Source organism: Sphaerulina musiva (assembly GCF_000320565.1).
Source record: "Sphaerulina musiva SO2202 unplaced genomic scaffold SEPMUscaffold_6, whole genome shotgun sequence".
Taxonomy (NCBI): domain Eukaryota; kingdom Fungi; phylum Ascomycota; class Dothideomycetes; order Mycosphaerellales; family Mycosphaerellaceae; genus Sphaerulina; species Sphaerulina musiva.
In genome coordinates, this window is record NW_016017388.1 from 188704 (window position 1) to 200149 (window position 11446).

General features: G+C 52.5%; 5 protein-coding genes across 5 annotated transcripts; 3 read left to right on the top strand and 2 right to left on the bottom strand.

The window, feature by feature from the left end:
• Positions 1-56: 56 nt before the first annotated feature.
• SEPMUDRAFT_117643 (uncharacterized protein) lies at positions 57-785 on the top strand (the record flags this gene model as incomplete). Its single annotated transcript, XM_016901355.1, has 1 exon — positions 57-785. One exon carries the CDS (start codon positions 57-59, stop codon positions 783-785), a length of 729 nt encoding a protein of 242 aa, XP_016759785.1.
• A 492-nt stretch (positions 786-1277) lies between these two features.
• SEPMUDRAFT_117644 (uncharacterized protein) lies at positions 1278-2029 on the bottom strand (the record flags this gene model as incomplete). The annotated part of the gene is made up of 2 exons (XM_016901356.1): positions 1278-1885; positions 1942-2029. 2 exons carry the CDS (start codon positions 2027-2029, stop codon positions 1278-1280), a joined length of 696 nt encoding a protein of 231 aa, XP_016759786.1.
• Positions 2030-3171: 1142 nt separating this feature from the next.
• On the top strand, positions 3172-4153 carry SEPMUDRAFT_149588 (uncharacterized protein). The gene is made up of 2 exons (XM_016905647.1): positions 3172-3535; positions 3618-4153. Exons 1-2 carry the CDS (start codon positions 3262-3264, stop codon positions 3854-3856), a joined length of 513 nt encoding a protein of 170 aa, XP_016759787.1. The 5' UTR covers positions 3172-3261; the 3' UTR covers positions 3857-4153.
• A 1876-nt stretch (positions 4154-6029) lies between these two features.
• On the bottom strand, positions 6030-6950 carry SEPMUDRAFT_13130 (glycosyltransferase family 8 protein; the record flags this gene model as incomplete). Its single annotated transcript, XM_016902409.1, has 1 exon — positions 6030-6950. A coding segment is annotated over one exon (921 nt), but the record flags the coding sequence as incomplete, so codon positions are not given.
• A 3034-nt stretch (positions 6951-9984) lies between these two features.
• SEPMUDRAFT_117647 (uncharacterized protein) lies at positions 9985-11434 on the top strand (the record flags this gene model as incomplete). Its single annotated transcript, XM_016901357.1, has 3 exons — positions 9985-10188; positions 10847-11085; positions 11293-11434. 3 exons carry the CDS (start codon positions 9985-9987, stop codon positions 11432-11434), a joined length of 585 nt encoding a protein of 194 aa, XP_016759789.1.
• Positions 11435-11446: the final 12 nt, after the last annotated feature.

Consider the following 11446-nt stretch of genomic DNA (forward strand, 5'->3'; position numbering starts at 1 on the left):
TTCCGGTCTTCTCTCGCCTCCTGTCCTCATCATAACACCCGCACTGCCAATGAAATATGGAGCTACCATCATCAAATCCGCACCGCCATATGAAGCCAAATGCCATGCGATGGTATAAACACATCAAGCGGCATGGCTTCCGCTGCTGCGGTACTCGATTCAATGCCGTCAGAGATGTCCTACAGCATATCTCAGATGCCCACGACAAAACATATCCTCCTACTCTGCGACATGGATTATGTCGCAGGAGAAATTGTGCTGGCTTTCCGGAATGTCGACCTGAACATCCTTCTCCTACTCCTTCTCCACCTCCTTCTCCTGTCACTACATCTGGGCCAATGGAGCACCATCACCACGAACTTTCCAACATCGCCAATCTTCCCCGTCTGTCTCGTCCTCGTCGTGTTCATCGCCCCAATCAGATCGCCTACAACGACGAATCTCCTCCCGATACAGAGAACCCAAGCAAGCCACTGATCGGCCCTTCCCATCATCCCACATTGCCTCTTCCTCCCTTTCATCCTCTCCCTCCTCCTTCTCTCCCCTCGCCGGATAAAACTACCACGCAACCCTCTAAGCAACCGCTGGCGACAGTCGTCACAGTGGACCCTTTTCAGCGTCGAGAGCGACAGCTGCAAAGTCTGTGGAAGAACGTCTGTCATACGTTCAAGCAGCGTGCGAAGAATCCTTGGATTGTGACTTGTGTGATTGTCGCTTTGGTGACTATTGGGCTATTTGTTTGGGGGTTTTGGGCTTTGGCAGAGAGGGAGACGGGGAAGTATTGAGGGAAAGGGGGGATGAGACTGGGGTGGAAATGGGATTTGGCATTGGGGTTAAGGTCGATGCCTACCTTACCTAGGAGGGAGGGAAGGACGTATATCAGGGTGGGTAAGAGTGGGAAATGATAGAGAAAGGGAAGGGGGAATGGAGGGATTATGGGAAGGAGTCGAAGGGATCCTGATCATGATGATGATGATACTTAGAAGATTGTTGGCCGCATTAGACATAGATATAGATATACCTTATGTATACACGTATAGACTACCTCTCTTCTACGTACGTAGGTATTCTCTGGGGGCTAACGCCTCGCCGTCTTCAAGGCATTGCTTCGCCCTTCTACAACTGACTACTCGTCGCTGCTCCTCTCTCTCTCCCTCCCCCACCACCCCTCCCCCCGTTTGAGACTGTCTCATTCCCCCGCTGCTGTCCGCACCGACCTGCTTCCGCCACGGCCGAACATGCCGGTCTCTCCAACAGCAGGTCCCACAAGCTCCTACCTACCATCGCGGCGCGAGTGGCTGTCGCTGCTGGTGCAAATGCTGCGTCCGACTCGAACCTGGGAACGTAGAGCATCGCGCAGTAGCAAAAGAAGCGGCAGCAGAAGAAGAGCAAGGAGTTCGCGGCTGGTAGGGGAATTCAGGTTCGGCTCCGGGAGTCCGCCCCAAGAGCGCGTGGCGGGGTACGCGTCGAATGTACGGATTGAGATTTTCGTTCAGATATGGACTTGGCTGATGCTGCTGCTGCTGCTGCTGCTGCTGTGGATGGTCGGTGGCTGGATCTTTGTTCGGGTCTTTGTGGGTTTCCTCTTCGGCTTCGACTACGAGATCTTTGTCCTCCTCTTCCTTCTTGATTTTGGTGGTCCAGACGTTCCAGTCCCAATCTGGGAAGGTGAAGTCAAAAAGATTGTTGTAGTTGTTGAAGTACGATCCGCCGTAGAATTGGACCACGCATGCGGCTCCGATAAGCGCGCAGGGAACGAGGAGAGATTTCGGCGATGAGAGCGCGTGGAAGTAGGCGATTAAGCCTGGAATTGGTAGGACGACGTTCAAGACGCTAGCCAGAAGAGTTCCAATGTGGCCGAGAAGGATGAATGCGGTAGCGATGACTAGACTACGTGTGAGTGGGGTTGCGCGTGTAGTGGCAAGACGATGGAGTACTGACCAACAAGGACGATGAGGACGGAAATGATGGCGAGAGGCGAGGCGAGCACGGCCACTGCGGCGATGCCGAATCGGTGGTCGTACATCATTATTTGAGGAGATGGGTTTGTGTGCAAGCGATGTCTGAGTGTATAATGAGTCGCGGAGTTCTGGCTTGCTGCAAGTTGCATGGATGAGTCCCGGGAATTCCAGTGTTTGCTTGCTTCAGTTACCATGAGAACGCCATCTCGCCATCTCGCCAGCCCTCCAGTTGCTCCACTTTCTGATCACATCGACAATCTGGACAAGACACGCGATGAACGTACCAGCTCCATCATGCATCTAGCTCCAACCTCTGCGGTCATAATGCTCTTATACCTCGAACAAGAGACTCCTTGGCTGGCATCCTCCTTCCCGACTCTTCTCGTCCTTTGCGTTTCCGTGCAGCCATCATGATTATCTCTCCCACGCTTGTTTGGACCGATACGAGGCATCTTTTAAAATGCCTTATTTCCTGTACAAGAATGTCTTTCTGGTGTTTTGAAGACAGGAGGCATGCTCTGCCTCCGAGCTCCACGCCCAGATCTGCTTGATATCAGGTCCATCTCTGGAGCCAGGAAACTTCGTGGTTATTGCGCGGTATCTTAGCTCTCTGCAGCTTATATGCAACGTGTATACAGAGGCTGTGGCACCCGATTGCTCTCCTCGGATCTGACGACGAAAGTCTAGATGATACGAGCGTTACAGACTGTACGATTTCGGAAAGTCTTTGGCTAGACGGAAGTGATCTGTTCACCTGGCAATGGGCAGCAAAAGCATCTATCGCCATTCGAGAAGCAATCATCCTCCTATTCGCTACAAGGGTCATGCTGCCAACCTGTGCCTTGATACACACAATATTGTCATCTTTTTCGAGCAGACGTCCCTACAGAGCCTTATGCTGCTTTCAGCCTGGGAAGACATGCGTATCTCATTATACGAGTGGCCGTTCTCTAGATCAAAGAGTCATGTTTTTATTAAATTCGCATTATTAGTGCTCGTCAAGTACGATATGATGACACTTAATGTACTTGTCTTATCAGACACGAAGTGAAGCTAATATATTTTGATAGACAGGGGGCAGCAATTCGCTTACTAAGTCGACTACAAAACGTCCATGGCGACGTCATCATTGGCTGTCCTTGACTCCCGTCCTTCCTTCCTCTTTCCTCTCAAGTGACCAGACATCGCGGTAAGTGAATAACAAGTTTTTCCTATCCCAAACCTCCTCCCTTCCACATCCACACACCTCTCCTTCAAATTTTCCACCTATCTGTCCTAGAAATAGGACATACACACGACAATGGCCTTCCGATTCACTCCCGGCCTCTTCAACCACTCCCTTCGCACCCCTCTCATCTTTGGCGGAGCAGCAGCTTTTGGCGCCGCAGGACTCTGCGTAGCACAATCTCGATTCCTCTATCGCCAACCCATTCGCCTCGATTCTAGCCCCGCTTCGATCAGCGCCTCAGACTGGTCCATCAATCAGTATCAGAATGACGCGCAGGTCCCCGTTGTGAGGAATGGGAGGTTCAATGTGAGGAGTGTGAGACAATTGAGTGCGGGGAGTATCATAGGTAAGAAGGGAACAATACCATACGGGCAAGGGATGAATGAAAGAATCGAAAGGGCAATGCTGATGGTTGAGCTATTTGTCAGGTCTGGTCGCGGGACTCGCCGTGTCTACTTTCTCCAAGAGTTTGGTGCTGATCATTGGGCTTTTGATTGCGGGTGTACAGACTGCGGAAAGCTATGGGATACATTTGGTGCCCTACAAGACGATAGGAAGATATGTCAAAGGTGTCGATGTAAGAAGCGCAGTGCAGGATAATGTGGCTTTCAAGCTATCGTTTGGCTTGATGTTTGCTCTCAGTGCGTTTGCTGAGCTGCCACAATGAGGCTGAAGGATGGAATATGTTGCGGGCTGAGACCATGGGTATTGCAGAGGAAAGGTGCTGTCATAGACGCTGTCTTGACTTCACTTCGGCTCAAATTGTCGGAGGAAAAGCCCACCACTTTATTGAAGTTGCCAATGAGGATGACGATCGGACAGACAGACACCAGCTCGGGCGATTGGTCCCAGGATACTCTCAGCACAGCCCGAGAAATCTTAAGTCATGCATAACCATAGTGGCCCTGGAGATAGATACTAGAAGCTGGGCGTTCAGTACCTTCGAAGCAAATCGTGCAACGGGAAGTCTACCCAGACATTCGAAAGGCCACGCCATGCCTCTTCGCCACCAGACCGATAAGTCACTTTCTCTTCTTTTCTGCTCCCCAGTAGCACGGTGGCATATGATCGACATGATCAGCACGTACTAGTGCTAGACTCTCAGACGGACTGCAAGAGACCATTAGCAAGCCGGTGCTAACATCGTGCCCACTTCAATGGAGGAGGGAAGAGGAGGAAGAGGAAGAAGAAGTTAGTGGGAAAATGTGTATGGTCAACTGGAATCGGGATCTTTCACACATACAAACTCTACCTCCCTCTGACAAGACATGAGATTGTCTGACTGGGTAGTTCTCAATACCAGAAGCGTAGCACAAGCCAAATACTCGGAGGTCGAGCCCAAGATCAGCTACTCTATCGACCAGACGAGACCGCTAAGTAAGGTATAGGGTTCTCTCTCTCGAGATCAAACAGATTATGTCTCGACTGATCTGTCTTTCTTTCGGGAGCACAGAAAATATCGCAGGGCGCAGAAAGCAGAGACGGGTTCCCACAGCGTCCACCAGAAAACAGGCGGGATAAAGCCGAGTAGGGGGAAGGTCTTGCTTGGATGGTGTCGGCAAGGCCCATTCCGTTGGTTGCATGTCTGAAGGCTTGTAACTATTCCCGGGCGTCGGCCAATGTGTATTTGCACCGAATCAGGTTGTGCAAGGCCTCCTGCAGTGGCTGCTTGAAGAGGTCTCGTAGCTTCGAGTACCATTGTTCGATTGGCTTGTAACTATACGCAATTTTCGGCTGGGGAGTAGCCAAGGTACTGAATATATCTAGAGTTGATATCCTTCGACCTTCGTACGATTGCTTAGGTTAAGGTCCTAGTTTAGATAAGATTCGACGAATCCTCTCAAGTCAGCTTCTATTAACGTAGCTACCGACTTTATTATCGTTTTCTAGAGGATGTTATTAGCCTTTTCGACTATCCTAACTGGTCGCGACGCCCCCGTTGATCTTGCAGAACTGCCTGGTGTCTTTTGTAATATAGTTTCCTACAGCGTCTACTAGAGAAGACAAGGGGAAGGCAAGGGGGTTAGGAGGATTAGAAGGATTAAGAAGCAGAGACGGGTTCCCACAGCGTCCACCAGAGAACAGGCGGGATGAAGCCAGTAGGGGGGCAATGTCTGTTGTTTCTAAAGCTATCTACTAGTTCTACTATATATATATATATGTATACGTATAGAAGGTTCCTGCCCAGACCGAAACTTTGCTCGATAACACTGTACTCTAGTCTATTTTACTTGATTCTGCGCTTGATAGCGTAGTTGATGCTGCTGAAGGCAGAGTTAGCCTTGATTTTGGTATAGATCTTTTTACTAAGTTACTTAGACAATATACAGCTCGCTTCCCCTATACTCTAGCCTATTTCTTTCGATTTTGCGCCTAATAGCGTAGTCGTAACTACTGTAGGCAGAGTTAGCCTTAGTTTTAGTACAAGTTTTTTACTAGGTCACTTAGACAATACACAGCTCGCTTCCCCTATACTGTAGTCTATTTTACTTGATTCTACGCTTAATAGCGCAGTCAGCGCGGCAGTAAGCAGAGTTGGCCTTGATTTGGCTTAAATTTCACCAAGTCAATCAGGGTACAACGGCTTACAACATATGGCTCACTGAGACTGTGTTTCGGTCCAATTCATCTGTTTTTGCGCCAAATGGCGCAGCCGAAGCTGCTGGCGGCGGAGAGACCAGCTCTCCGCCATGCCTTATGTACAAAAGAAAAAGAAAAAGAAAAAGCAAAAAGAAAACAACGCAACCCCCCTAAAAACGACGCTTTCCGTCCCTGTCACCGCAGTGACCCCCCACCAGCAGGACGAGGCCGCTGAGACCTCTCCTCTCCATCTCCTCCTTCCACTCTTCGAATGCCTCCCACCAGGCGGCATGGAGGGGGCCATCCTTGCCGGAAAAGCCCACCTCCTTGTCGCCCCGGTGGGTGGCCTTCGCCCAGGGCTTGTCCACTATATAGTGGACAATCTTGACTTGGTCTGGGGCCCAAAGCCCCTCATGGCGGTACGCCATGGTCTTGACAGCGTTCCACCCCCATGGAATGCTTGCGAATCGACCTTGGAAGAAGGTGACCAGGAAGTCCTGGTCGGGGAACGAGTACTCGCCAAGCTTGCTCGAGGCGTAGAAGTACTCGTTGATCGATTCCCACAGCATCCATGAGGGGTGGAAGAGGAAGAGGCCACTGTTGAACGAGGAGACAGGCCCCATAGATATGGGACCCTTACGACCTCCTGGTCCAGCAATGATGGTGGCCTTGCTGCCTGATGACGGGTCCTGCAGGCTGAGGACGCAATTCTCCTTGCAGTTCAGGGTGTGCAAGCCAGGAGGGTTGATGATGCCACACTTGCAGTCGTGGACCGCAGCGATGCAGTATTTTGGGAGGTCCTTGGCATATTCGAAGATGTCGTCAATGTTGGTGCCGCAGGTGACGAGCATGTCGGCGTCCAGGTACAGCATGGTGTGGTACCTATCGAAGACCAGCGGTTCAAAGACTTTTAACTTGGTCCAAGTATCTGCAAAACGAGCGTCGGCCAGCTTGATTTCGTGCTTGTCCGGAGGCAAGAGCGGCTGGATGTGGTAGAGCTTCATCTTGTTGCCAGAACAGTTCTGCTGCTCTATGGCCTGGAGTGCGATGAGGGCATCTCTGGAGAGGTTGCTTGTATAGAGCACGATGAATGATTTCTTGCCGCCGTATTTTCGGATGCTGTGGTTCAGAGCGACAACACCTGGCAGATAACTTGCGTCCGTAACGAGGGTGATGTAGGCGACGCTCGTTCGATTCTTATCATGGTCGTCCACAGCCGTGAGGTCTTGCAGACGTCTGTGGCTTTGTCTCAGAGGTTCATCGTCGCTGTAAATGTCATGGTCTGGGACCTTGTTGTCCAGGCTTGGGAACTTGAAATGCTCCAGTTTGATCGACGGGAAGGTGAAGTCGTTGATCCATTCTTTGTAGGTACGTCCAGCTTTGTTAACTGTGCCCTGGCCTGTATCCTTGACAGAAAGCGCAAGATTTAGACGGGCCGGATCTTCAGAACCACCATTGTCTTTTGGGAAGTTTTGCTCTTGAGTGTGAATTTGCTCTTGAGACTGGCTGTCTTCTTGGGCGTGAATGTTCTCATGAATGTAGGCTTGCTCTTGAGAGTTGGTGTCTTCTTGAGCGTGATGGTCCTCTCTAGTGTGGGCCTGCTCTTGAGTTTGGGCTTGCTCTTGAGAGTGGGTGTCTTCTTGAGTGTCGACTTTGTCTCGAGAGTAGACTTGCTCTTGAGAGCGGGTGTCTTCTTGGCCGTGAATGTGCTCTTGAGAGTGAAGGCCCTTATGAGTGTGGGTGTCGTCTTGAGTGTGAACGTACTCAGAAGTGCGGGATTGTTCTTGATTATGGATGTTTTCTTGGGCCTCAATGCCTTCTTGAGCATGAGTCTCTTCTTGAACATCGGCTTTTTCGTGAGCATCCGCCTTTCCCTGGACATCGATCTCGGAGGAGGAATTAATCTCTTCGTGGGTATCAGTCTCTTCGTGGGTATGAGTCTCTCCTCGGACATTGGCATTGTCTTGGACATCAACCTCTTCTTGGACCTCGGCATTTTCTTGGGCATCGATATTTTGATGGGCATCAGCCTCTTCTTGGACATCGGCCTCTTCGTAGATATGAGTCTCTTCGTAGGCATGGGTCTCTTCTTGGACATGAGTCTCTTCTTGGACATCAGTCTCTTCTTGGACATGAGTCTCTTCATGAGCATCAGTCTCTTCCTGGACATTAGTCTCTTCGTGAGCATCAGTCTCTTCATGGACGTAAGTCTCTTCGAGAGCATCAGTGCTTCCTTGAGCATCAGTGCCTTCTTGAGCATCAGTGTCCTTTTGAGATGATTTCTTGTTTGGGTCAACAGGAGGTTTCGAGGAACCGGAATCAGGCTCGTCCTTGCGGGGGAGATACGAGTCAGGACCATTATCCGTGCGCTGGCAGCTGTCTCTGTATGTTTGCAGAACCTCTTCAGACACGTATTCTGGGTCTGTGGGGAAGTGCACCTCGCTGTTTGGGGGTGTGTGAGCTCGGCAGCGCTCCTTGGAGTCGACGAACGGAGGGATGTCATCATAGTAGTATGTGCAACTTGTGACATTGGTAGCTGGGCACAATGGTCAGTCATGGTGACGATACTATTGAGGAGAGACTCATACCGAATGGCCATCTGCTCGAGCTGGATGAAGCGAGGATCTCGTCACCAGCTGCGTCGTCTCTACCGTGCGCGAGGTCTCTGTCCTGCGAGGGGTCTCTACCGTGCGCGAGGTTTCTGTCCTGCGCAAGTTCTCCGTTCTGCGCGAGGGCTCTGGCGCGCGCATTGGCTAGACCATTCGCTGGTCGCATGAGTCAGTAATGACCAGGATACAATGGAGGACAACAATACCAAACAGGAACTCGTGCTCGCTGGCAGAGTCAAGGCTCTCTGCGTCAGCCGCATCGTTTCTTCCGTCCAAGCCGGGCGCAACAGTCGCTGGGCACAAGAGTCAGCTGTGGCCATGATTGTAGTGATGAGGGTTATACCTTCGGACAGCTCGCTGTCACTAGTTGTTGTGCTGACGGTCTGCACCAGAAACATGTTGGGTGTGCTGTTAGAACGCTTCAGCGGCATGGGAGCCTTGAGCGCGGAGCGAGCGCGCTTCTTGGCGGCGAAGCGCTGGGCATTGGTATGGTAATCATTTCTGACGTTCGCGACAGGATACACCGAAGGCACTGTGCGGGCGTGAGTCAGCAATGTACACGGAAGACACAGTCACAGGGCATGGTACCTAGTTCTGGCTGGCTCTGTGTCCACCACGGCATGGCACCGGGCAGGTCGGCGTCGTCGTAGTCTTCATCATCACTGGCGACGTCGTCGTCGCCGTCATCACGCGGGGTGTTCTCCAGCTGGTCGTCCTGCTGGTAGTGCTGCGTGTCGACGGCTGAGCCGTCGTCGCCGGCGGACGCAGGCACGAGGACGTAGCTAGATTCAACGTCAAGACGCAGTTCATCTCCCTTGGCGCTCAAGGCTGCTGGGCTCTGCGACATTGCCATGGTGGTAGTCTGCTGATGGAGTTGTTGGTGGTGGTGATGGTTTGCTGTCGGTGAGATGGTGGTTGCGGTGGATGTGAGTGAGATGTCGAAGGTCAAATCGATGAAGTGGGCGATTTTAAAGGAGAAGGCGGCTGGCGGCACAGTCACGCGTGCCTGTAGCAACAATATTGCGGCTTCTCCCACACCCCTGTCCGCAGAGCACACGTAGCGAACGCGAGGACAGAATTGCCATCAACGAGCACTTGATATGGTGAAGTCTAGACGAGGGAGGTCCCCTGGCACAGAGCAACATGCTACGACCCATCCCACAGTCTGCAGTGTCCATACGCATCCTAGACATCGAGCGCGGATCTTGAGGCCTTGTTGCGTTCATGCATCGTGCGTAGCCAGGCAAGAGCTGGCGCGCTGCTTCAGAGACGCGCGAGCCATAGAGTTCGTGCTAAGTTCCTTAGCTCTGCCAACCGTGACAACATCGTCTTCGTCGAATATTGTTCAGAGCCTCGCCGCAGAGCGTGCTGCAGTAGTTCCATGTGCTTCAACAGTCGTCCTGTAGTGGCAGAGACCAGACAGAGATCCACCCCAGGCTTCATGACCGTGCCGTCAATCGATCGGCGAAGCCCAACAACGACATAGCCATTGTGCTTCACCAACTGACTCTTCAACCAGCCTGACCGCACATCGGAAGATCAACGCTGTGGTTCAGAACCGCACCACCCGTGCAGATCTTGCGCTGACATTATCAAGCCCTAAGGCATGACGAGCTTCACCACCATTGACCTCGAATTCGGCGCAGCAGCACGGCAGGCGTGGCACCCATCCGAAAAGCGTGCCTCCAGCGGCCCAGCGCCAGCACCAGCGCCAGCGCCAGTCGACGGCAGCATAGCTCGTGTGCACGCGATGGCTCGAGTACGGCTTGTACACGTCCGGGTCTTGGCCGCCTTCACTTCGACACTGATGGTAACAGTCTTGGTGCCATTCGTCTACCCGTGGCTGGAGGGGTTCCACTCATCTGGTCCAGAGCCTACGACCTAGCAGCGCGAGCCCTCCAGGGACAGTACAACCACTACGACAGCAAAGGGGCAGACGGCGCGCTGAGATAATGGCAAGGAGTGGCAGAGCTTTGCTGGCCCGGCTGTGTAGCCCCTAGCATGCCGTCGACGAACTCGTGCTCTGCCCGGTGTCGTTTGTCAGCACTTCCGTCGAGACGTACGGCAGCATAAGAGACAGGGCCACTCTAGGGGCGAATAGAAGACAGGGACTATGGACATAGGCAATGGAGGCGGTAGGGATACGTACCTCGTCGAAGGTGGACACTCGAATAGCTTACTCTTCTCTCCTTGTCAGAAGATCGCAGCGGCAGACCCGTGCATAACTTGTAAACAGGACAGCAAGCTCAACCACCGGAACACCAACCTCCTCTCCATTGATCAATCGTCGAACCCGGTGCGGATCCTCGAGCCAGGACCTTCGTTCCGAAAGTAGCCTGAGCATCCAGTATCCAACGCTGCTGACACACAGGGACATCGACAGCGAAGCCACCGAGCTTGCAGACTACCAAACACGGAGCACGTAGCCACACCTAGGACAACCAGAGGATACATGCCCATTGGCACAGGGCGCGCTCAGTACAGGACATGTCGCGCTCAGACAGAAGAAGGCTAGCCTAGGAGGCATGCGCAAAAGCCCAGCTGGACACGGACCAAGGACAATCCTCAGCGCACAACAAGTGGGACCAGACTTTCCTTTGTTCTCCAGCCATCAAATCCCCATACCGGCCGAAGATCTCGAGTCCCTTGTCCTCGGACCACCCCAGCCCAAACACGATCCATATCAGGCGTGTATCGCATTGACCATGTAACAAGGAGAGGAGGAAAGTCAGCCCTGCGATCGAAGACGTTAGGCACATAGAAGAAGTGGGAAGGGACATACATACTGGTGCTACGGCGTGTCAGCGGGGCCGAGTTTGTGCTGGAGCAGCGCAGCGCGCCATGACTGTAATCTTTCATACGTTGAACCGGGTGGTGAGGTCGCAGAGTAAGGGGCCTCAACTGACAGGCGCAGGCGCAGGCGCAGGACATTTCTATCTCGTGACAGCGAAGAGTCAGCGTTTGCTCGACCCTCGGAAGAGTGGGACTTACACGATGCAAATGCGTTGGTAGAAGGACAACGTTTCTGGCTCGAGGCCATGACTGACCATATGTAGGTGAAGCGATGG